General features: G+C 37.1%; 1 protein-coding gene across 7 annotated transcripts in view; it reads right to left on the reverse strand.

Annotated features, from left to right (window-relative positions):
* Positions 1 to 27,634, reverse strand: part of SLC44A5 (solute carrier family 44 member 5) — a 374,891-nt gene that overhangs the window by 40,133 nt on the left and 307,124 nt on the right. For all 7 annotated transcript variants that reach the window (XM_045477883.1, XM_045477880.1, XM_045477879.1 and 4 more), the window contains 5 exons: positions 15,779 to 15,863; positions 9,100 to 9,228; positions 8,208 to 8,268; positions 5,060 to 5,183; positions 3,564 to 3,647 (listed from right to left, as the gene is read on the reverse strand). In XM_045477883.1, coding sequence (XP_045333839.1) covers positions 3,564 to 3,647; positions 5,060 to 5,183; positions 8,208 to 8,268; positions 9,100 to 9,228; positions 15,779 to 15,863 — 483 coding nt within the window. The remainder of the gene's footprint in view (positions 1 to 3,563; positions 3,648 to 5,059; positions 5,184 to 8,207; positions 8,269 to 9,099; positions 9,229 to 15,778; positions 15,864 to 27,634) is intronic.

A 27,634-nucleotide genomic window follows, 5' to 3' on the forward strand; every position in this document is an offset into this window, starting at 1 on the left:
GCCTCTTCCATCTGTGCTATGGCCGCCTCCATTTTATTTTGCACCTCACTTATATCATTTTTTAGTTCCTCATGATCAATTTTTAGTCCCTTGATCTCTGTAGCGATAGATTCTCTGCTGTCCTCTATGCTTTTTTCAAGCCCAGTGATTAGTTTTATGACTATTATTCTAAATTCTTTTTCTGTTATATTGCTTAAGTCAGTTTTGATCAAGTCATTAGCTGTCGCTACTTTCTGGAGTTTCTTTTGAGGAGAATTCTTCCGTTTCATCATTTTGGGTAGTGCCTGGGGTGGCTCCAAACTGCAGGGCACTTCCCCTGTGCTCTCCGGAGAAACTTGTGTTGGTGGGTGGGGCCGCAGTCAGACCCGATGTCTATCCCCAGCCCACTGCTGGGGCCACAGTCAGACTGGTGTGTACCTTATCTTCCCCTCTCCCAGGGGCAGGACTCACTGTGGAGTGGTGTGGCCCCTGTCCGGGCTAATTGCATACTGCCAGGCTTATGGTGCTGCTTCGATGGGATCTGATGTATTAGCTAGGGTGGATCTGTAAGGTGCACAGGGGCGGGAGGGGCAGGCTTAGCTCGCTTTGCCATTGATGGTCCCCTCTGGGAGGGGTCCTGCAGCACCGGGAGGGAAGCAGACCCATGGGAGGCATGGATCCACAGAAGCACAGCAGTGGGCATTTGCGTGGTACAAGCAAGTTCGGTGATGGGAACTGGTTCCCTTTGGAATTTTGGCTGTGGTGTGGGAGAGGCAGATGGTGCTTGCCAGCACCTTTGTTCCCCCGCTGAGCTGAGCTCTGTCTTCCAGGGCTCAACAACTCTCCTTCCCAGTGTCCTCTCACCCTCCCTGCTCTCCGAGAGCAGAGCTGTTGACTTTTAACATCCAGATGTTAAGTCCCACTGGCTGTCAGAACTCACACAGTCCAACCCTTCCCCTTTTGCAAGCCAGACTTGGGAGCTCTGCCTTGCAGGGAGAGTTGCTCCTCCACCGTCCCAGCTCCCTCCCGCCAGTCTGTGTGGTGCACACCACCTCTCCACCCTTCCTACCCTCTTCTGTGGGCCTCTTGTCTATGCTTGGGTCCAGAGAGTCTGTTCTTCTAGTCTTCTGGTGGTTTTCTGGGTTATTTAGGCAGATGTGGATGGAATCTAAGTGATCAGCAGGATGAGGTGAGGCCAGCATCCTCATATGCCACCATCTTCCAAGTATTATCTTTTAAAAAATCTTAATAATTGTTGTCACTGGATAGATGACAGCATTGTATCAAAGTAACTTCTCAGGTCATATTCTTGCATATTCTTTCTATATACAAGCCATGCCCTTTTAAAATCACAGATACTTGGGGCACCTTGGTGGCTCAGTCGGTTAAGTGTCCAACTTTGGCTCAGGTCATGATCTCACGGTCCACGAATTCAAGCCCCACATTGGGCTCTGTGCCTTGAGCCTGCTTCAGATTCTGTGTCTCTGTCTCTCTGACCCTCCCCTACTCATGCTCTGTCTCTCAAAAATAAATATCAAAAAAATTTTTAAATAATAGATACTTTAATGCTTAAATATTCAATATGTTTGAAGGATTATTCTATGACATAGTCCAAGGCAAATATTCAAAAAGGTCAGGGAGAAAAATGAAATATAACTGTCTATTCTGTTTTTAATTCCTTCATAAAATTCTAACTGCATAAACTAAGGGCCAGCACATTAGTCTTTGGCTTTATATTTATGAGATAGATGGAGAGCAAAAGAGTTGGAAATAAAGGGAGTATTTAGGTTCTAGTGGTGTGAGTGGTGTCTACATAGGGTTTCACCGTGTGTTGGGAATGAGGTGAACAGGAAGGTCTGCCATAATGCATACTTTTTTTCAGATAGTAATTGAAAAGCCCAAAATAAAGAAGAAATGTGTAACTTATCTAGTAATATTTGAGTCTGACAATAGAGGAACCAGTTTAACTCCTGTCAAGTATAGACTATACTCTCTGCTATGGAGAGATATTCTGAAATACTGATAAACACTGATACCAATTATTGTGTTTAAGACAAAGCATTGAATTGAGTAAACTCTCAAAAAACTATCTAGTTTTACAGCTCTACAAACTAGTCACTAGTATTTTACACACATTACAATTTTGACTTCAGTAAGCACCATATTGTTAAATCTCTCTCTCTTATTTTCCTAGTGGTTATATAACTGTTCCTTGAACCCACATTTTTTATGCATCTTCTATGTTCCAAGAACTGCCTGAGGAGTTAGAAAAATGGAGGTGAGTTAGAGTTACCACTGTAAAGAGTTCAGAATTTATCAGAGAAAAAGAACCAGGTAAATAACATACAAAATTCTAGGTGCTATATAGATGATAGCTATGTGTGTGTGTGTGTGTGTGTGTGTGTGTGTGTGTGTGTGTGTATAGGTACATGCATGTGTGCAACACATACACAGTGGATAGGTGGGTAGGAGGAACACAGAAGGAAAAGAAATTAACTATATCTGAAGAAGTCAAGAAAGACTTCATGAATTACACAAAAGCTCATTTTAAAGAAGATGGAGTTGCCCAGGACACAAAAGTTGAGAAATGCACATGCTATTTGACGTGTTGAGAATATAGGGTTAACCAAGCAACATGGGTGGAGATGAATCTGGAAAACTAGTTGGACCAGGTTGTAAAGGGCCTTATAATTATCTAAAGAAGTTTTCTGTTTTTTTTTCTTTAATTTTGTTAATGTTTATTTATTTTTGAGAGAGAGACAGAGGGCGAGCAGAGGACGGCAGAGAGAGAGGGAAACAGAATCTGAAGCAGGCTCCAGGTTATGAGCTGTCAACACAGAGGCCAATGTGGGGCTTGAAACTACAAACTGGGAGATCATGACCTGAGCTCAAGTCAGACGCTTAACCGACTGAACCAACCAGGCGCACTTCTCTTTGTTTTTTGATCACTAGGGAACTATATATGCTTTTAAGTCATAAGAGCCAGATAGTAACAACAGCCTTAGATATACCAAACACATGTACCTGCTTCAGTAGGGTAACTGCATTTCCCCTTACCTTTCAGGAATGCAAATCATATGTCTGCAAATTTTTAATCTCCTCCTCCCTTTATACATTTTTTTCAGTTCTGCATAACTACAGTGACCTTTGATAATGGTAATAACAAACATTTCATGGAAAGGATGTGTTTAAAAATAAAAATGATCCTTTGGAGGGCAATGGAAAGATAAATGAGAAAATAGAACCAGAGAAATAAGACTACATCCACTGTAGCATATGATAGGAAGCAAATGTACTACAGATGTTGTTCCTGCATGACTTGAAGTATATTATATGTATGTTTATACTTTTATTGGTAATTTAATGAATAGAGTTCAAATTTACATTCTTATAACCCAAATATAACACTGGGTATATTTCCAGATATCTTTGCCCCATCTTCATCCTATGTGAAAAAGAAAATGGCAGGAACTAAGATTTGAGTCAACCTTTTATTCACAAATATGGATGGGGAATTTGAAGAAAGAGTTCTACAAGGACAAAATCAGACTAGGGCTGGAGAAGAAACCAATGTTTTCACTTACAGGAGAATCCAGTACCAAGTTGTTGCATAGTCTTCAAATATTTTCATGCCAATTGTCCTTGCATCAAGTATTTTATTGACACGGCTGAATTCAAAGAAGGAAAAGATCAATTATTTTTTGATCACCACTAAACAGAAATGTTCATGTTATGATAAAAAGGGTTTTGCAAGCTGCTGTTCAAAACATTTTTATAAATCATTTATCAAAAGTCACTCTTTCCCCAGCCACAACAATATGTGAGATGTCATTTTGGTAGACTACAAAGGTGGCTATAGCTACACACACAGAGAATGTGACATTCAAGAATGGTGAACAGATCCTTTTCAATGTATATGACATGTCCTCAATATTGCAGAAACCTCACTATAAGAAATGAATTTAAATAAGATTAGCCTTTAACTTACAAAATCCATAGAGTCAGGAATAAACATCATCCTTAATTCCCTTTTCTAATCCTCTGACAGCTGTGCAGCAGGAAGGCACCATGGGGCACATCCAGAAAAGTCCACAAATCATTAGTGTCTGGTTTCATCAGTTATCAAAGAGGACGCACTTAACTACAACCTGTGGCCCCTTTGCCCATGTGCCCCAGTTACAACACCCCTCCTTCCCCTAAGGTAACCACAATCCTGACTTTTATGATAATAATTCCCTAGTTTTCATTTTAATCTTAACACTTATATAGGCATCACAGTATAATTTAATTTAGTTGTGCTTATTTTTAAATTTTTCTATCAATGGAACTGTACTTGTACTATTATTTTGTGGTTTCTTTCACAAAGCTTTATATTTGTGAAATCCATCCATGTTGCTATGACATTTTAAATACATAGGACCTGCACTATTCTACTTGGACTACTAAAGTCTTTCAAGGAACAGAAATATATTTTTGGAATATCTTTATTTTTCACTTTTAATTCAACAACTGAGCTATGCAGTGATACTCTGTGTGTTTGTGCACACACGTGAATGGATGCACACAGGGAATTATATTCCCCAATAACCTGAAACATCATGATACGTACAGCAAGGGAAACAGTAAATTGACTTCACTGTAGTTAGTACGTAGAAATTGATATGGTTCTGAAACAGCCTTTCCTAAGACCCTCTTCCCTTTACAACATCTGGCAGTTTTATTATTTCAGTCATTTTTTTTTTAAATAGTGATTTAAAAAGCATGTTTTTTTATTGTGTTGATTCAACAAATAATGTTAAGGACTTCCAATATGCTTACTGAGGTTTCATTTCTATACCTGTTAATAATGAAAGATTTAACCATTTTGAAAAACATCATTCCTCTTTCTAATTCTCTTTGGTTTCTCCTTTACTTGCTTTTCTTAATGAATATACACCAATTTCTCCAATCCACAGTGACATGTATATTTCATAATAATACATAATTCTTCCTTTATAACATTTAACCTAGTGGAAGCTTTAGTCTTGTGCACGATAACAGAATGCATCCAAACTAAAAATAAGAATGTAAACAAACATACTTTGCAGCTGCCCTGAGTTCTATAGCATTTCTTGTCTTTCCACTTCCATCTTCAAATGTCGTCTTATTGCCTACTGTCAGAGTGCCATTTTTAGTAGAGAAGTCAGGGAAACATCTCTGGAGAACTGTAAAAAAGTAAAATTATGGTAATCACTTTTCTATGTCTTCCTATGTGATGTTCTCCTTTTCTTAAGCTTTCTATTACAATCAAATTTTTGCTGGATAATGTATAAATTGCTCAACATAGGTAATTGCCCATTACTTGATGATCAGGAAGGCCTTGATGGTTCTAAGACTGATATAGATAGAAAATTTGATCACAATCAGAGGCTACACTCTAAACTTGTTGATTATTTTGCACATGGTACATTCATCAAGCAGCCAATAAGTAAGATGCACAGCACAGGTTTTAAAAGAGTAATATTGATAACGTATCTAACATTGTAAAAGCATTTTAATAAAAAGGCTTCATTTACTTGTATGACTAAATTTACTTTTTCTTATTAAAAAAATTCTAGATATTCCTTGAGTGAAACTTTGAAAACTGGAGATTCGTGAACAGTTCCTTAAGAAAGAAGAACAAGTTCAAACTTTAGGCTATTAGGACAACTGAATTTTTATTGGTGAGGTCTTAATAATTTGTCTCCCTTCCAGCTTTCTCATTCACAGGGTTTTTGGAGGAGCTGGAAATAGAAATTCTAAAGCTATCAAAATGGTCCCCACACAAAGCGTGGACTGTCAACATAATTTCTGAGAAGTTACCTCACTGTTAAATCTTCTATGCACTTATTTTGATTAAATAGAATCCTTGTTTCTTTACATATCTGTATTCCTAAAAATATTTCAAAACCCCAATTTTAAATGAAGAGGGAAGAGAAATCAGAAATGGATCATTATTATATTTTTTGGTACAAGAAGCATCACAGATTTGCATGGGTTTGCAGGCAGTTTAAACTTGAAAATATTAAAGCAGTTGTTGTAGGGAAAGAAGAAATAGGTGTTTCCCAAGCCTTTCCTGACATTTCTGGCTTAAAATGATCTCTTGTCTACCCACACCCACCTTCTGTAGCATTTAAAACATGGCCCACTGCTTCAGTATCCTCCACATCTCTCTCTGGTTCTTCCCTGGCAAATTTGACCCAGTAGCCTCCACCAGCTGCCTCTATTCCCTCTCAATCCAATCACATTCTTCCCCCATCATTACAAGGAAACTGGCCTCCCAGTGATCCCAATGGTCTCCTTATTGCCAAAACCTCCACATATCTTTTAGTCTTCATCTTGCTTGAACCCATTATCTAGTACAGTGCTTGGTACATAACGGAACTCAGCACTATTTGCTATTGAATTAACTTTTCTGTCTTTGACATGGTAGGCAACTCCTGCCTTTTGAAATGCTCTTCCTTTGGCTTACATTCCCAGATTCTCTCCTGTCCTCCCTTCAGCCTTTCTGTATTTTCTTCCCCTCTCCACTCCTTAAAGATGACTGTTTCTACATACAAAGTCCCCTAACATTTTTCTGGGCAATTTCATCCAGTCGGTTAGTTTCAATCACTAAATGTGCTCATTTTATATTTGGAAAGTAGAGAAAATATGAAGGAAGATACAAAACAAGGCATAGTCCTACTACCCACAATGAACTCTATTAACATTTTAGATGTATTTCCTTCCTGTTTTTCTTCTACTTGAAATTTTTTCGAGAGTCATAACCATAAAATAAATTCAGCCCTTTCCCTGGTTTCTTTCTTTTAATATTACTTATTTTCTTTTATAACCTCTTAAATGAGTAAATTTTATTAGGTGCATACTATTCCATTAAGTACTGTACTTAGTCCCTTATTGAGGGAATACAAGTTGATTGAAATGTTTACCATAATGTCTCCTTTACTATACTGTGAGGGACTATGCTTTATTCACTTTTGAATCCCCAGTATATAGTTTATATTGTGTGATTTAACCAATCTGTACTTGTAAGGGCAGGGATGTTTTATACTTTCATATCCATTTTATCTTCAGTGACTAATGATTCATTTTTACCTTTTTGTAACATTGTTCTTGGCTACCGACACTTGTTGCTTGAGGGCTTCCTGGCAAAATGTAGTTGCTTGCAAGACCTTGCTTCAGAGTCCTCAATGACCCAAAGAAAAGGGATGGGGGGCATGTAAGACATTGTGTTTGATGGTAGCTACTTCGATGGCACCTGACTTTCTACTCCAATAGAAAAGGATACCTTTGTACTTCAATAGAAAAAGAGAAGAAAGAAGAGAGGAATGCCCATAGTTTTGCCACCTCCAAAACACTTACTATTTTGGCATATTTCTTTGTGATCTTTTTCTTTGAATAGTTTTTTGTTGTTGTTGTTTACTTTAATTATATATGTTTGTCATTATAATGCATATAAAATTTTATTTAACATTATAGTATACATACAACACTTATATTTAATAATTCTGAAATATTCCATTTAATGAATACATCATAATTTATTTAAGTACATTCTTGTTCTTGGATATCACAGTGTTTTATTCTTTTTTTTTTTTATTTTTGTTTCTTCCAGATAACATTGTGCCGGACATCTTTATGTAAAAATATTCTTCTTTGTAGTTAGGATTATATTTGTTAGAAATGAAAATTAGTGATTATTTCATTTTTTAAAAAAGTTAGATAAATTTTATATAAACTTTAAATAAAATTTACAAATCTTAAAAATATAAAATATTGATTCATTTAGGAGATACATAAACATTTTAAATTTCAAATTATATGACAAGTGTATGTCCCACTTTCACTCCTGAGGCAACTTCTGAACAAATTCTTAGGCTGATTTCAGGCACGAGTGTGCAAGATTACATCCTTGTGTGCTTACATGTACTCACAGAGCACCAAATAATCAATCTTATTAGGCTTTTAAAATCAATCTTCAATCTTTTTTTGTGTATGTTGACATAGCAAAACCCCAAAACTAACAGAGCTCCAACGGAAATATCCCTGGCTGGAGTGACAATGGGCTTTAGCTTTGGCTTCTTCCTAATTAACTCTGGGACACTAAGCCAGTCATACAACTATTCTTGGTTTCAATAGTGAAATAAGGGAACTGAATTAAATAACTGTTTGGTAGATTATGAGTTCGAAGGTAAGTAAAAACCACTTACATGGTTTACTTGGAAAAATCGCTATTGGACAATCATCATCCAGTAAAACTTGTGTGAGAGTCTAAAATGGAAGGGAGAGTATGTTAGCATTTCAAAGGCTATGTAATGACAACTTTTATTTTCAGTATAAAAACTGTGTCCTTTAAAAATTTAACTCCATAATTATCTCATTATTCCAAACTACTCTCCTAATAAGAGGGATTTTAGGATTGTCACACACCCATACTTTTTTTTGACAAACACTCTTAAATTTCCTAACTGTAATTCAAATCAATAATAAAACCAGACCCACTGAAACCAAGGCACATCTTTGAAAGCATGTATCTATGTCTTAGTCACATTCTGAATCTCTAAGTCTTGGATTTTGTTTCTGGAAAAACAGTATCTTCTCTAATTAAGAAGCCATTAATACCATTTAACATAATAAGGCTTTAGAATTCCTTTTTAAGTCTCAAATCTAGATAAGGTTTGAGGGTTCTTTTTAATGAATAATTATCAAATTGGGTTTGAAAGTAAAATGCTACTTGTTACTAAGTAGCCATGGATCTTCATCACCACATTAATGAAATGGTGACGTTAATAAAATGAATGACATTAACTCCTAGATCTTCACAGCATACACTTCATTCAAGTAGAGAATTTGTTGGTTTCAGGGAATAAAGCTAACTTACCAGACTTAATGAGTCTTTCCTAACACCCCAAATCTACAAAATGATATACTATAAATGGTGTATGTATGTTTGTATGTACATGTGCATTTGTGTTTTAATGGAACAGTACCTAAGCATTTCTTAGAAGATTTGGGAGCTTGTCCATTACAAATGCTCATGTTACACTTGAGATAGAAACAAAAGTTAAATTCTTCTCTAGCTTTAAGCCTAAACACACATACCTTTGCAGGCTTAACAAAAGTGGACTTGCAGAACTGGCTGTAGTATGTCCAATAGTTTTTGTTTGTTCTGTACGTAAATTGTATTTCCATGTAGGTTAAAAATTTTTCTGGGCACTTGGAGACACAGATCTATGAAGAAAAGGAACACAGTGGTGGGAACTGAATTGAGTTAAGCAAATCAAGGAAATATCCATAAGGTTAGATTTCTAAGTTATTCACCACTATAAAGAAACTTAGAAACTTAAATCAATTTTCTAATTTATGTAAAAAATAAAATGTCATGCACTAGTTATCACTCTCTACTCCTTGCCCTTCAGTAATGATCTGTGTTAAACAAATCAGATGTTGTACAATGATGGAACTGTTTTTAACTTCTGATTTTGAGATAATTATAGATCTACTTGCAGCTGTGAAAAATAATATATTCCACATACCTTTCACCCAGTTTCACCCAATGGTAGTAACTTGCACAATTACAGAGCAATATCACAACCAGGAAATTGATATTGTTACATCCACTAACCTTTAGATTTCACCAGTTTTACGCACGCTCGTGTGTGTGTGTGTGTGTGTGTGTGAGCATACAGTTCTATGCAATTTTATAATGTGTAGATTAATGTCACCACTACCACAAGACAGTGATGGACTTTTAATAAATATTTTCTTATTAGTCTGTCAGTTAGTAGATAAGAGTATAATGCAAGATTAATTTTGCCTATGTAGTTTATGCATTTTCAGGGTTAGAATCTTGCTTCCTTTCATACATATAGATAAAATAATGATTAAAAATGCTCCAGATATTGATAACTTATTCCACTAATTACTATCAGTGACAGTGAATTATCAACAACAGTTCTCAAAATAGGAGTATTTATTACCATAAGAAACCAACAAAATTAGGGCTATGTGGCAGGCAATCATTATCATAGTCATTTAACCAACACTCTGTCAACTGTGGACAGAGAGGTTACCAATCAATCATTTTACATTAATGAACTTAGTTAGGGGGCCTATTAATGCCAAACCAGATCACTGTGCTAGTAGTCCACAGAGCTGATGTGGAATGACTGAAATCCAATTAGAAACTCCAGAGAGAAATCAGAATCCAAGAAGATGCAGTCTGTTCACTTTGTTTTTGCTTGTAGTTAAAACAAAAAACAAAAACAAAAACAAAAAACAACGATCCTATTAACCATGAAAGTTGCGATCCTCGTTCTCTCCTCCATCTCCAGTTGCTCATGGAAAGCCTTCTCATGAAAGCCTTCTCAGCTCTGACTTGCTCCATCTCCCTGCTGTGCTTTGGTAACCTGACTGGCCAGATTCTAGCTCAATCCACTACTACTGAGCTGACACCTCTTTCCTATCTGCTGGGTCATGTTTCTAGTGTCTACAAAAATTTTTGGTGTCAGGCCCACAGCTAAGTTAGGGAGGTGAATAACTAAATGGATACCTCAAATCCCACAGTTAATAATGTTTTGTAGTAGCAGCAGTCTAAATTTCTTCTCGACGTTCTGACAAGGCAAAACAACCTGTCTCTACATTCATGTCTCTGTATGCATTTTGTCAGTTTCTCATACATACATAGGCTCTCTGTCTCTCTCACACACACACTCACACAGTTCTAGATGAAATACTGAAGTTTCACAGGTATCTTTCTACAAAAGGCAAAGAACTGTTTAGGGACGTTCAAAGCATCCAGCATGCTCATATCTTTTAGAAGAAGGCTAAGCTTATTATCAATGCAAATGTCAAAATTTCATTCTGATTGGAGCTGAGCTATTGGGAGATACTTTACAGACATTTAGACTTTGACAGTTATAGGACTTTGAAAGGTAACTTCACTAGTTCCCCCATTGGGTACATTTAAATGGATTTTTAAAATGAACACTGAAAGTACTAATGCTTTCACAGGCCTAAATGACAGTAGGAACTACTGAGTTGGGACCATGATGAGTTCTGTATTATGTAGTATACATACATACAATGTATACTACATATTAAAAATGCTGTGTATGCAACATATACAAGAAAATAATTAAAATGGCAAAATGTAGTTTGTTAAAGAGAATCACATCAAATTTCATCCCAGACACAAATGAGCTGTTAAAAAACAATACAGTTACTGCTTTTTACTCTCCCAATCTATCAGACCAATTTTTTCACTTCAAATAGGGTGCTGATTAGTAGCAATCAACATATAATTAGCTAAGAATGAAGGTCACATTAAGGTCGAGTATCCTAATTGATCATAGTCTGTCCTTTAAATGCTTGCAAAACATGTCTGGACCATGCTGGCAGTTAACAAAAAACATAATGCATAAAAATATGGCTTGGGTCAGTAGATACACTAATGTCTGGCAGACTAAAAGCAAGTCTCCATTATTGGCAGCTAAAATATATCCTGACTCAATTCTGATTCTTTGGGTAATCACAAAGAGGCACTTTAAATGTAGTTCTTCATCATTATTTTTATATCTTCAATTCACATAGGTTTAATATTCTAATGCAAATAAGAATTTGGTGAGTAGAAGAGAGTTATACTGATGGTTAAAGCACTGCATTTACTATGAAAAAAGCATGATCTAGTAAATAATTTATAGTGTACTTAAATATAAATAACATACATACATGAGTACATAAAAAAGCATAATGTATAGGATATTTTTGTATGTATGTTTCCTCATGGAAATGATGGATGTGTATAATAGAAAATTTCCTAGACTGGGAGTAGAAAGATATTAACTAATTCATTCATTTATTGCTTCAACAAATACTTATTGATCACCTACTCTGAGCCTGTTCTAGGCACTGGGGACACAGTAGTGAACAAAATATAAAAATACGTGCCCTTAAGCTGTTTACCTTCTAGTAGAGGGAAGATGATAACAACAAATAAGTAAAATTGTTTGTTATAAGATGATAATAAGTGCTATGGAGACAAACAAAGCCAGAAAGGAAGTTAGGGGATAAAAAGCAGTTGAGGGGGATTCCAGTTTTAAATGGGAACTCAAGGGGGCACCTTGGTGGCTCAGCCGGTTTAAGTGTCTGACTCTTGGACTTTTGATTTCGGCTTAAGTCATAATCTCATGGTTCATAAGATCAAGTCCCATGTCAGGCTCTGCACTGACAGCACAGAACCTTATTGGGATTCTCTCTCTCCCTCTATGCCCCTCCCCTGCTCATGCTTTGTCTTTCTCAAAATAAATAAATAAACTAAAAATAAATAAATGGGTAGTCAAGGAAAGCCTTGCTAAAAAAGTAACATGTGAGTCTTGAAGAATAGTGATCAAGCCATAGTCATTTGGAGAAAGAGTACTCTAGGCAGGGAGAACAGCAAAGTCTAAGGCTCTGAGGCAGGAGCATTCCTGGATCCTTCAGAGACAACATACTAGCTGTATGACCCGAGTGTAGTGAGCAGAGGGATAGTAACAGCATATGTAGTCAGAGAGTTGGACAGAGAGTGAAGGGTCCTTTAAGGCCATTGTTAAGACTTTGCTGTTAATCTCAGTAACTTGAGAAGCTATGGGGACGAGGACTGAACAAAGGAGAGATATAAATGTGACGTATTTAATAGCATCACATTGGCTTCTGGGTAGAAAAGACACTATAAGGGGTTGAAAGTGGGGTAAGGATAGAGGCAGAGAGACCAGTCAGGAGGTCATAGCACTAATATAAAGAGATAATGGTTCTTTGAAAAAAGGAAGAGATAGTAAAAAGTAGTTTGGTCCAGGGTATATTTTGAATGGAAACCAGAAGAATTAGCTGACTGTTCACACATGAGTGTAGGAGGAAAAGAGAAAATCAAGGATGATACCACGGTATTTGGAGGTGGCCTTAACTGAAACAGCGACGATGGTTGGGATTGGAGAAAAAATTTAAGGATGAAGTCAGAGATTAGGAATTGAGTTTGGACATATTAAATTTGAGATGTCAACTAAATATCCATGTAGAGACATTGCACAGGTGATTGCATATCAGGATCAGGAGTTCAGAGAGCAGACTTTTCTGGACATGTAAACTAGTGAGGGCAGCATGCAGATGATGTTAAAAACAAAGAATTGGTGAATGAGATCACCAAGGGAGTAAATGTAGATTTTCAAAATGGCCAAGTTTGGTGATAGGAGAGAACTCCAATGTTTATACGATGTTGGAAAGCTGAAGAAAAACCAGCAAAGGAGACTAACGAGGAATAGCCAGAGAGTTGGGAGGAAACAAAGAAGAATAATGTGCCCTGGAAGCCAAGTCAGGAAAATGTTTGAAGGAGGAGGGCTTGAATAAACAATGCTGTTCGATCAAATGCATGTGGAATGAGAATTAGCCATTAGTTTAATAATATGGAGGTCAATGGTATCATTTGGAGGCAATTAGAGTAGGAGTAAAAGCCTGAATGAGAATGAGAAGAGAGGATTTAGACACACTGAATATAGACTACTCTTTTGAAGACTTGCAAAAAAGAGGTACAGAGATTTGGAGCAGTATCTGGAAGGGGGTGTGGGATCAAGATGATTTAGTAGAGAAGGAACAATGGTAATAAAAAAAACCCACAAAATTTCTGCAATGATGTGCTTGAGTATGTGAAAGCAGGTGAGATATAATGCATAAATGGATAGGCTGACTTTAGGAGGGCAGGCAGTTCATACACAGTGAAACAAAGAAAAGCAGAACAAATATATGAACATAAATGACACTTGATAGGCAAGAGGATGTTACTGCAGAAGCTTTTAAAAGTTGTCTTCTGAATGCCTGTACTTTTTCAGTGAAGTAGGAAGCAAAGTCAGAGGCTGACAAGGAGATTGGGAAAGAGTTCTTAGGTGTTGAAGGTAAGAAGAGAAGGTATGGAAATGTTTTCTAGAAGAGAAGACTAGAAAACAGATAAGGGGTCTGTAGTGTGGTTGTGAGACAGCACTGAGGGACACTGAGGTTAGTAGTTCTGAGTCTAAAGGACAGTTATGTGTATTTTCTCCAAGAACTCACAGCTGCCTGAGTTCAGGCATAGAATAATAGGCAGAGAGCCACATTTAGGTAGGGATGAAGTTCTGCCAGGAAAGAACAGCTAAGTGGGAGGGGGGCACAGAAATTGAGGGTTTTTATAAGGGAGTGAATTTAAAGAGGGACCTTGAAATCTAAGTCAGACAAAGAAAGAAATGAAAACATGAGGGAACTGAGGGATGCTGTGAAGAGGTTAGCATTAGGGGTTTGTAGGTCCTGGTGAGTTACAATTATTGGCGTTGGAATGTGAGAGGAATTGAGGTGGTCAGACAGTAGGATGTCTGAAATTGATATTACAACAGTGGCAAGTACTGGTACTGACATGGTCAAGGATTTGGCCTTGGGAGTGGGTGGCTGTGGTAGAAAACAAAGTCTTGTGGTAGAGGTAGTCACAGAACTAAGATGTCAATATCTCAAGTTGGCTTTAGTCTCAGTGGTAAATAAGAGATCAAAAGTCTGAGAGAGACATGAGGAAGAAAGAAAGCAAACAGATTTACTAACTAGATCAGGGAAGATCTTTGGCAATGGTTTACTGGCGCATGGAGCAAAGCAGCAGCAAATAGGTTAAAAGCCTATTACGTTTTTGAGGCAGATGTGCTGCTACAGAATTCATGAGCTAACCTGAAAAGGCCTTTGACTGTTAAAATAATCTTTGAGGTGCTGAATTTACACAACATGAAGGGAGCTTTAGAGCTCTATGCATCCCTCCCCTCCCCCCCGCCCCGCAGATATCTCCAATGCTCAGTAGTGATGTGGCCTGAAGCTAGCAGATAGGAAATAACCCCACAGTTGGTTGAGTAAAGGATTTATAGGATGAAATGGAAAATATAATCCAGGTCAAATAAAGCACCGTTCTCCAGTGCCATGCACTACAGACCACTATATGTTTATCACCCTTCCCTTTCTGAATGGGAGTTTGTATTCTAATTGTCCTAGTCCCATTCCCCATTGTTCATTTAGTGGAAAGAACTGATAGACAATGTATCACCCATAGATCCTGAACTTTGGGTTAAAGACAGTACTACATGGGACACTGGGTTGTCTCCCTTGGAAAGAAGAAAGGTATTCTGGAGGACAGATGGACAGACTATGGAAGACACAACTAAATGCCCACTGAAGTCTGTGCCTCACCCCTAACTGCATTACTTTAGTCCTTCTTTCTTGCATGCAGGTGTGAACATATAAAACTAATATATATGTTGTATGAGTAGAATTTCAATGTGTGACACTTCTAATCCAAGGCTTTTAAGAGCAGAGATGCTTTATTCATCTTCTATTTCCTTCTGGCAGGTGGATACAGATGATGAGAAGGACTTAAGACAGAGCCACCAGATGAAAGAAGCCTAGAGAAGAGTTGCCTACTGACCATAAACACTAGCCTTAAACTGTTATATGATCAACAATAAACTTTATTGTGTTAAGTCACTGAAAAACTTGAGTTTATTAGTTATAGTAGCTAGCTTTTCTCTTCCTAATACTGGTCTGGAAAAAAATACCACTTCTGGGGGTAGGTGGTTGGACAAAATCAAAGAGGTTCCTTAGCGATGCTACATTTTGATTTTATATGAGTAAACACAAGCTCATGCTTAGGTCTTCCCACCTTCCATAAATTCATCATTAACCACACACACACAGAATTCAAACGGAATTCAGGTGGAATTTCGAACATTCAAGGCATTTTTTGTTTTACCTGTGTGGTAGGGCACTGTAGGTTTATCACCACGGAGGGACTGGTACAGCTGAATAAGTTAAAGTAAAACAATATGGTCTTGTTCCTGTTAAGAAAACAACATAAAATAATCGTTTTAGTGACTGTGGAATGTGCCATATCATTGCAGATCCTAAACACTTTTAATATAATGACCTTAAAAATTGGCTTCATTTTCTCTAGGCAGCTACAATATAGTTCCCAACTCCCCTTTAAACTGCCTAACATTTAAAGCTCCTTTTTGTAATAGTAAAAAGTTAAAATAATCAAACTGTGCATTCATAGCAGATTGATTAAATAAAGAATTCTACATCCACAAAGGAGATTACATTGTCATTGAACATAAAGTTGAGGGGTGCCTGGGTGGCTCAGTCAGTCAAGCCAAATCTTGATTTTGGCTCAAGTCATGATCTCACAGTTCATGGTTTCAAGCCCTGTGTCAGGCTCTGAGCCTGCTTGGGATCCTCTCCCTCCCTCTCCCTCCCTCTCCCTCCCTCTTCCCCCCTCCCCCCCTCTCCCCCCCTTTCCCTCCCTCTCCCCTCCTCCCTGGCTTGCATGCCCCCCCCCTTCAAAATAAATAAATAAACTTTAAAAAAAAGAAAAAAGAAAATAATGTTGAAGAAAATGTTTAATGGATAAACTCACAATACATTAATTTTAGGAAACAGGTTACTCTGCCATTTGGCAACTCATGGTTCTCTTTTGAATCTCAATTTCATCTGTATAATTAGGATAACACCAGCCCTACCTACTTCACAGAAGTGTTGAAAGGACATAAAATAATATATTGTGGACTCATGACAAGTGGTTGTCCAACTTTAGTATGTAGCTCTAAATCTTGGGAGTGTTTGTTGAAAATTGTGATTCCTGACCCCTTCTCTACCCTTGAGAGCCCAAATATTAGCATAAGAGGCCTAGGAATTCACATTTTTTTCCTTGTTCTCACCAGCAGATTCAGACACAGGTGGTCTATAAGCCATACCTTGAGAGAACACAGCCCTAAACATTCAAACAATGCCCCCAACACCTTGTCAAGTCCCCAATTAATTAATTAATTAATGTGACTACATGCATAGCAGAAAATGTATAACAGAGTGTTGAGTGATACTTTTCCTACTGACTCAGAATCACCAAATAGGACCCAAAGGTAAGAATAAAGAAAGCTCTCCACAAAAGTTTCTGGCTAGACTCCTGCATCACTTCTATAGTCTTCCTGCCCTGGTCTATGTAAGCAAAAAGGTGGGGGTAGGGAAGTAGACTGGAGATAGTTGTATTGGCAAGACAATGATCACAATTTAGAGGATTTTCCATCTCCTCCTCATTGTAGTTGTGAATTGTTTTTTTTTCCCAATTCCAAATTACAGAGGGCTCTGAGAATCACTCATAAAGACTGAGGGTACCTGTAGGAAGAGCAGATCAGCATGTCATTTTCCAACTGTATACCTCTTCTGTGGCAGACTTATTCATCAGTCTTCTGTGCCCATTTTGGGAATGAGAAATGAGACCCAACGAGACCACAAGAGGGTTAAAAAAAAAAGCCAATGGGGGCAGCATTGAAGCAGCCTATTATAGGAGGATATGGAATCAAGTAAATGGGCTTGCACCTCCCTGGTGATACCTTATCTGCCATCAAGAGACAGGAGGTGAGTCACCAGGGATAGAGCTGAAAGGGTTTGGATACAGGCAAGCCAAAGCTGATCTCTCAAATGAAAGGACTATTTAGTAAGGATTTTCCCAGAGAATTTCCCCTTGTATACCATGAGAGAGCCAATTTTTGGATGCTTCCCCTAAAGAGGGTGTTGATGGCTAGTTAATTATATTTTAGCTGTAGTAGCAACAACCACATAGGACTAGGGCAGTGGCCAGACACTCCTTCTCTTTCCAGCCCTCACAACACAAAGAAAGAACTAGAACCAGAAGAGAAGGAAGATAGCAAACCAGGCCCTCTCTTCCTTTTTCAGTTCCCTTGCAGGGTTCAAACTTGAACTAGGGGATTGGAAAAAATGAGATTCAAATATTAAACTGGACTACACTGAACTCTACAACAATAGTAAGGGCCTGGAAAGATATGGAATCTACTCGAGATGTCAAAGAAGAAAGACTTGAAAGAACTTTGTTAAGGGCAGTGATGGGGGAAAAATAAACCAATTTCATGTTTGTAATCCTATCAAGTTCAGATGACTCAAGAATATGGCCATAAATTTATACACAGTATTCATAAGACTACTTCATGATTCCCTAAGAGCCAGCTTTGCTCTTTCAGCACTCAAACAACCCTACCACCCACAGTCTTGTGGTACATGTGATTCAAATTTGTACCTAAGCAAATGAATCAATTATTGCAGGTCATGGATCACTGGAGTTCCATGGGAGTAGTTAAAACTATGAATTGTAAATCACTATGTGTCAAATGTCTCCAATAGGTAAAATTGATTTATAAACTGCAAAATGCTACATAAACTCAAGTTATTCACCAGATTGTGCTATTGTCAAGGGTAAGGTTTATAACTTATTTACCTTTATATCCCTATCTTGGCAACACTTAACCTAGTACTTGGCCCATTCTAGATATTTACTAAATGTTGTAGAATGAAAACAATTCGAGAATAAGTCATTGTCATTTAATCTTAGAGTCCTCCTTAGTTTTCCAGCACAAATCTATAGTCACCTTATCAGTGTATCTGATATCCTTAAACTTCAGTGAACCTCAGATTCCTCAGGTACAGAGTAGATGATCGTGGTTGCAGCTGAACAATTCTGTGGGAGTGACTGAGGAAGTAACTATTTAACTTAAATTATATTTCCACCAAAAAACAACAAAATATAATCAACTGAAAACTACTAATTCAGGAGGATATACCATGCACTTAAGCCTATCTCTCCTATTTCCTGAGACTCATAGAAATAAAAGAATGAAATTTTTAAAAAGTAATAAACCTCAGGGCACCTGGGTGGCTCAGGTATTGGTTAAGTTTCCGACTTCAGCTCAGGTCATGATAGTAGAGCTTGGCAGTTCGAGCCCCGCATTGGGCTGTGTGCTAACAGTTCAGACCCTGGAGCTTCTTTTCGATTCTGTGTCTTCCTCTCTCTCTCTGCCCCTCCTCTGCTCATACTCTGTCTCACTTTCTCTCTCTCTCTCTCTCTCAAAAATAAACATTAAAAAAATTTTAATCAAATTAAATTTAAAAAGTTATAAACCTCACCATGCAAGCTAAGGGTAGGAAAAACAGGATCTATTCACAATTGCATAAAGGAGTTCAACAATTTTTGGAAGAAGGAAAACATATGAGAGTGTGTTAAGTAGTGAATGCACCACACCAGGGCATAGAAGAATGGGATACAATTTGCATGTTAGAAATCATGAGATGCTGATGGTGCTTGGGTGGCTCAGTAGGTTAAGCATCTGACTCTTGATTTCAGCTTGGATCATGATCTCCTGATTCATGAGATTGAGTCCCACATTGGGCTCTGTGCTGACAGCACAGAGTCTGCTTGGGATTCCCTCTCCCTCTCTCTCCTCTGCCCCTCCCTGCTCACATGCATGTTTTCTCTCAAAATAAATAAACTTAAAATAAAAAAGAAAGAAAGAAATCATAAGATATTGGATTCAGAATTGACAGTGAAAAATGTGGCTGAAAACAAGATTAATTGAAGGTTTATATACAGATTTACAATGCAAATCATCACCTTTCTGCTTCTCCCATACCCCTGCACTTGGAATTCCAATGTCCAGGAAAAATAGGCAAAAACCGAGGCCTCTTTTGTGGAACCTTCTGGGGTTAGCAAGGACTAGTATGGGATTTGGTGCCCCAGCCTACAAGCCTTCATATTCTGGCATTTTGAAAGCCTATGCCTGACAGCCAGCTTCCCATCATTTTATGCTGTGGTGAAATCAGAAAGCAAACATGGCCCCCTCACCCTAAATAGGACAGAGGTCTCCCAGGAAAACTGACCTACTAATGTAGCCATGGAATGAATTCACACAAGAAACTTAGGTCTTTCTTTAGTAATATTGGATGATCAAGTAGAATCAGAAAAGTAAGGAGAAATCAGAATATGAAAGAAAAAGACCGAAGTAAACAAAAACTGATGCTGGATGAAATCAAATAATTTAGGGCATAGGATGGACATTAAAAAAAATCCAGTATTTTCAAAATAATTCAAGCAGATTGTCTATAAAATAAAAACACTATGTCATTACAAAGGAATAATTAGAGAATAAGATGGTTTTTAAAGATTAAAAATATGAGGAAGATGGAAGAGGAGGAGGACCCCAAGCTCACCTTATCCCATGGATACCTTATCCCATGGATATCTTTAGCAAATACTTGGTCTGACTCAACTCAAGTGCAAGTAGGCCACAAACTGGCCCATTAATATGGGGACCAAACACTGCCCCAAAAAAGGAAAGAGCCACGGTGGATGACTCAATTAAAGGCAAATGCAGCACAGCCACAAGAGTAGGGTACACGCAACATACATAAGAGACATTCCTAAGGTGCCAGATTCTGGTGAACAGGCGACATTGTAGTACAGGCCACTATAGGACCTCTTCTTCATACAGCCATTACTTTCAAGAGAAGAAGACATAGCAGAGATTCCTAACACACAGAAACAGACATAGAGTGTTACACAAAATGAGGAGGCAGAGGAGTTTGTCCTAAATAAAAGAACAGGACAAAATCACAGCAAGAGAGCTAAGTGTAATGGAGGTAAGTAATAGATATGCCTGATAGAGAATTTAAAGTTATAGTCACAAAAATACTCAATGGACTTGAGAAAGGAATGGAGGACTTCAGTGAGACCCTCAACAAAGGGATAGAAAACATTAAAAAGAAATAATCAGAGATGAAGAAACAATAATGAAAATTAAAAATACACTGGATGTAATGAATAGTAGACTAGAGAAAGCAGAGAAACAGATCAGTGATCCCAAGGACAGAGTAATGGAAAGCAATCAAGCTGAACAGGAGAAACAAAAAAATAATAAAATTAAAAAAAATAATAATAATACAAAATGAAAATAGACTGAAGGACCTCAATGACACCATCAAGTGTACTAACATTTGAATTATGCAGATCCCAGAAAGAGGAGAGAGAACAAAGGGGGGAGAAAATTTGAGGAAATAGTAGCTGAAAACTTCCCAAATCTGGGAAGGAACTAGAAATCCAGATCTTAGAGGCAGAGAAAGCTCTCAACAAAATCAATTCAGGAAGGTCCACATCAAGGCACACAGCAATTAAATTGGTAATAAAACTAGTGAGAAAGAGAGAATTTTAAAAGTAGCAAAAGAAAATAAAACAGTTGCATACAAGGTACACAAGAAGGCTATCAGCTGATTTTTTTCAGCAGAAACTTTGCAAGGCAGAAGGGTGTGGCATGATATATTCAAAGTACTAAAAGAAAAAATCTCCATCCAACAAGGCTATCATTCAGAATACAAGGAGAGATAAAGAGTTTCCCAGATAAACAAAAGTTAATGGAACTCAGTATTTCATTTAAACCAGCCCTACAAGAAATGTTAAAGGGGACTCTTTGAGTGGAAAGAAAAGATCATAAACAGGAATAAAAAATGTAGGAAGCACAAAAGTAGTAAAATTAAGTACATCTATAAAAATCAGTCAAAGGATTCATGAAATGAAAGGATTTAAAGTATCACATCATACACCTAAAACATGGGGAGGAGAGGAGGAAAGAATGGGTATACATTTAAGTGACCATCAACTTAGTACAGACTGTTAGAAGGATAAGATGTTATATGCAGAGGCACCTGGGTGGCTCAGTTGGTTAGATTTTGGACTCTTGATTTTGGCTCAGGTCATGATCTCATGGTTCAGGATTTCAAGCCTGCATCAGGCTCTGCACTATCAATGGAGCCTGTTTGGCATTTTCTCTCTGTACCCCACCCCACCACTCCCCTGTTTGCACACACTCTCTCTTTCCCTTAAAATGAATAAACTTTAAAAAGAGATGTTATACACAAACCTAATGGTAACCAGAAATCAAAAACTAGCAACAAATATGCAAAAATAAGGAGAAAGGAATCCAAGCCAATCATCTAAAGAAAGCTAACAAACTGTGAGAGAGAAGAGCAAGATAAGGAACAAAGAAGAGCTACAAACCCTCCTCTCCCATAAAATAATAGGAAAATGGCAATACATACCTATCAATAATTACTTTGAATATAAATGGACTAAACACTCCAATCAAAAGACACTGTGTGATAGAATGAATAAAAAAACAAGACCCATCCATATGCTGCCTATAGGACACTCATTTCAGACCTAACGACAGATGCAGATTGAAAATGAAGGATAAAAAAGCAATTATCAGGAAAATGGAAGTGAAAAGAAAACCAGGGTAGCAATACTTATATCTGACAAAATAAACTTTCTAACAAAAACTGTAAAAAGAGTCAAAGAAGGTCAGTAGATAATGATAAAGGGAACCATCTAAGAAGATATTACAATTGTAAATATTTATGCACCCAACACAAAAGAACCCAAATACATAAAACTGCTAATAACAAATATAAAGGAAATGATCAATAGTAACACAATAATGGTAGGAGACTTTAACTCCTCACTTACATCAATGGATAGATTATCCAAACAAAATCAATAAGGAGACAGTGGCTTTGAATGACAAATGGGACCAAGTGAATCTAAAAGATGTATCAGAACATTCTATCCTAAAATAGCAGAAACACATTCTTTTGAAGTGCACATGGAACATTCTCCAGAATAGATCACATATTAGTCCACAAAACAAGCCTCAACAAATTCAAAAAGAAGTCATACCATGCATCTTTTCTGACCACAATGCTATGAACTAGAAATCAACCACAAGAAAAAATCTGAAAAGAACACAAATTCATGGAGGCTAAATAACATACTACTAAACAATGAATGGGTCAACCAAGAAATCAAAGAGGAGACAAATGAAAGTGAAAACACAATGGTTCAAAATCTTTGGGATCCAGCAAAAGCTGTTCTAGGAGGGAAGTTTACAGCAATACAGGACGACATCAAAAAGCAAGAAAAATCTTAAATAAGCAACCAAACCTTATACCTAAAGGAGCTAGAAAAAAAACAGTAGAAGGAAAATAAAAAGAATAAAGATTAGAGCATAAATAAATGAAATAGAAAGTTAAAAAAATTTGAACAGATCAATGAAATCAGAAGCTGGCTCTTTGAAAAGATCAACAAAATTTATAAATTTTAGCCAGACTCAGAGAGAGCAAGAGTGAGAGCACATGTGTGAGAGAGGAATCAAAGAAAATCAGAAATGAAAGAGGTGAAATAACTGATATCACAGAAGTATAAAGCATTACAAGAGAATATTATGAAAAAATATATATCAACAAATTGGACAACCTCAAAGAATTGGATAAATTCCTAGAAACCTATAATTTCCTAAAACTGAATCCAGAACAAATAGAAAATATCAATAGACTAATTATCAGCAATGAACTTGAATAAGTATTCAAAAAACTCCAAAAAAGCAAAAGTCCAGGACCAGATAGCTTCACAGGTGAATTCTACCAAACATGTAAAGAATGGTTAACACTTGTTCTTCTCAAACTATTAAAAAAAAATAGAAAAGGAAGAAAATCTTCCAAATTTAGTCTATGAGGCTAGCATTACCCTGAAGCCAAAACAGCAAGGACACTATAAAAAAAAAGAGAACTATGGGGAAGCTTGGGTGGCTCAGAAAATTAAGCATCCAACTTTTGACTTTGGCTCAGGTCATGATCTCACAGTTCATGAGTTTGAGTCCCATGTTGGACTTTCTACTTACAATGCACAGCTTGCTTGGGATTCTCTCTCTCTCTCTCTCTCTCTCTCTCTCTCTCTCTCTCAAAAATAAACATTAAAAAAAGAGAGAACTATGGGTCAATACCTCTGATGAAGACAGATACAAAAATCCTCAACAAAATACTAGCAAAAGGAATCCAACAATACATTAAAAAAATCATTCACCACAACGAAGTGGGGTTTTTTTTTCCTGGGATACAAAGGCGGTCCAATATTTGCAAATTAATCAACATTACACATTACACAAACAAGATAAAGGATAAAAACCATATGATGATTTCAATAGATGCAGAAAAAGCATTAGACAAAGTACAACAACCATTCGTGATAAAAACCCTCAAAAAGTAGGCTTAGAGTGAACATACCTCAACATAATAAAGACCCTAAATGAAAAGCCCACAGCTAATATTATGTTTATTGCTGAAAAACTGAGCTTTTCCCCTAAGAATCAGGAGCAAAACAAGAATGTCCACTCTCACCACTTTTATTCAAAATACTACACAGTCTTAACACAGCAATCAGATAAGAAAAAAGAAATGTAAGCCCTCCAAATTGATAAGGAAGAAGTAAAAGTTTCACTATTTGCAGATAATATGATACAATCTATAGAAAACCCTAAGGACTCCACCAAAAAAATACCAGAAATGAATAAATGAATTCATTCACTGAACTAACGAATTCAGTAAAGTTGCAGGGTACAAAATCAATATACAGATTTTGTTGCATTTCTGTACATGAATGATGAAATGGCAGAAATAGAAATTAAGGAAACAATCTCATTTACCATTGTGCCAAAAATAATACCTAGCAATAAACATAATCAAGTAGGTGAAAGACCTGTACTCTGAAAATTATAAAACACTGATGAAAGAAATTGAAGATGACACAAATAAATGGAAAGGTATTCCATGCTCATGGATTGGGAGAATGAATATTGTTAAAATGTCCAAACTACCCAAAGCGATCTACACATTTAATGCATTCCTGATCAAATGATCAACAGCATTTTTCACAGAACTGGAACAAACATTCCTAAAATCATATGGAACCACAAAACACCCCAAATAGCCAAAGTGATCTTTAAAAAGAACAAAACTGGAGGTATCCCAGATTTCAAGATATACTACAAAGCTATAGTAATCAGGGGCACCTGGGGGGCTCAGTCGGTTTAGTATCCAACTCTCAATTTTGGCTTACGTCATGATCTCAGTTTGTGAGATCAAGTCCTGTGTTAGCTTCCGTGCTGACAGTGCAAAGCCTGCTTGGGATTCCCTCTTTCCCTCTCTATCTGCCCCTCCCCTGCACATGCTCTTTGTCTCTCTCAAAATACATAAACATTTTTTAAAACTATAGTAACCAAAACAATATGGGACTGGCACAAAAATAGACACATAGATCAATGGAACAGAATAGAGACCCCAGAAATAAACCTGTGATTATACGGTCAAATAATCTTTGGAAATGAAGGCAAGAATGTACAATGGGAAAAATTCTCTTTAACAAATGGTGTTGGGAGAACAGGACAGCTAAATGCACTAGAACAAAACCAGACCACTGGTTTACTCCATACGCAAAAATAAACTCAAAATGGATTAAGAATCTAAATGTAAGACCCAAAATCATAAAAATCCTAGAAGTGAACAAATGCAGTAATTTCTCTGACGTTGACTGTAGCAACATTTTTTCTAGATATGTCTTCTGAGGCAAGGGAAACAAAAAGCAAAAATAAACTACGAGAACTACATCCAAATAAAAACCTTATGCACACCAAAGGAAATAATCAACAAAACTAAGACATCCTACTGAATGGGAGAAGATATTTACAAATGACATATCTAATAAAAGATTAGCATACAAAATATATAATGATCTTATACAACTCAACACTCAGAAGACAAATAATCCAATTAAAAAATAGTCAGAAGAGGGGCATCTGAGTGGTTCAGTTGGTTGAGAGTCCAACTTCAGCTCAGATTATGATCTCATGGTTTGTGAGTTCGAGCCCCATATTGGGCTCTGTGCTGACAGCTCAGAGCCTGGAGCCTGCTTGGGATTCTGTGCCTCCCTCTTTCTGCCCCTCCGCTACTGCCCCCCTCAATTCACACTCTCTCTCGGTCTCTCAAAAATGAATAAATGTTAAAAAATTTTTTTAAAGGGCAGAAGGCATGAACAGACATATCTCTGAAGACATACAGATGGTCAACAGACACATAAAAGGATGCTCAACACTGCTTATCATCAGGAAAATGCAAATCAAAACTACGAGATACCACCTCACACCTGTCAGAATGACTAAAATCAAAAACATAAGAAAAAAAAAAAACAGTGTTGAGCAGGATGTGCAGAAAAGGGAACCCTTATGCACTGTTGGTGGGAATGTGTACTAGTGCAGCCACTGAGGAAAACAGTATGGAGTTTCCTCAAAAAATTCAAAATACCATATGATCACCATATGATCCAGTAATTCCACTAATGGGTGTTTACCCAAATAATATAAAAACACTAATTCAAAAAGACATATATACCCCTGTGTTAACTGAAGCATTATTTATAATAGCCAAGATCTGGAAACAGCCCAGTGGGATCATACATACCATGTACACACACACACACACACACACACACACACACACACACACAATGGAATATTACTCAGACATAAAAAAGAATGAAAGAATAAAAAAGAATGAAATCTTGCCAGTTGCAATGACATTAATGGGTCTAGATGGTATAATGCTAAGTGATATGAGTCAAAGAAAGACAGATATTATGTAATATTTCACTCATATGTGCAATTTAAAAAACAAAACAATTGAACAAAGGAAAAAGGGAAAATGCAAAAACAGACTCTTAATTATACAGAATAAACTGATGGTAACCAGAGGGTAGGTAAGGGGGTGGGGTGGGGAAGGGTAAAATAGGTAAAGGGGATTAAAAATCACACTTATCATCGTGAACACTTAATAATGAATACAATTGTTGAATCACTACACTGTATACTAAAACATAGTATGTTAACTATACTGACATTAAAATAAAATTTAAAAATAAAATGTAATGAGAAATGGACTGACAGACTTCTAGCATGACAGAATGCAGAGCTCCATAGATCCATTCACTAGCAAAACTGTATATATTAAAAAACTTTTTATCATAAACATGCATTTTTTTGTTTTTAGAAATTTTAAAATAACTTTCCTATTATCAATGCTACTTTAATGTTTAAATTGACAAATCACAAGGTATATATTTGCTTCAAGACAACAAATGCTAAATATTATCAGAACAAACCAGTGATGTTTTCTGACAAGCAAATATTTCAAAAGTCATTACAATAAATAGTCATAGTAAACTAAATTACTTGAAGAGAAAAAAATTTTTAAAATATGATTACCAAATTTTAAAAAATAACAAAAGAACTAAAAAACATTTGAGAAACTCTCCTAGAATACAGAATAAAATGAGATGAAAAATGTAAGGAGAAAATAAAAGGCATTAAAAGAAATCCAGGAGGGAGAAGAGCTAACATGGCAGGGTAGTAGGAGGATGCTGGGCTTGCCCCATCCCTTGATTACAGCTAGATAAATATCAAATCATTATGAATAACCAAGAAATAGATCTGAGGACTGACAGAGTAAACCACACAACTAGAGGGAGAGAAGAGGTCACACTGTAGAAAGTAGGAGATGTGGAGATGTGATTTGGGAAAGAAATGGACTGTGGGTGCTGTGGAGGGGAGAGAGTCCTGGTCACAGAGAAAGGCCAAAAGAGAAAAAGAGAGAGGGAGAGAAATTCATAGGGGACCACATAAGGAAAACACTTCTCCAGAGCAATTACTGGCCAAATCAGAAGGGGTGATTTTTGTGAGTTTTACAAGTAGCAAGGCTCAAAGACTGGAGTTTTAGAGGTCAGCACTGTGGCTGGTGTGGAGCCCAGTGGGTGGGGCTGTGCTCCTGTGAAGGAGGGGGGAAGATAGCCTGGGAGCAGATGGTGAGACCTAAGGATCCCCTGGGATGCACT

The sequence above is a fragment of the Leopardus geoffroyi genome, chromosome C1, assembly GCF_018350155.1.
Source record: "Leopardus geoffroyi isolate Oge1 chromosome C1, O.geoffroyi_Oge1_pat1.0, whole genome shotgun sequence".
Classification (NCBI taxonomy): domain Eukaryota; kingdom Metazoa; phylum Chordata; class Mammalia; order Carnivora; family Felidae; genus Leopardus; species Leopardus geoffroyi.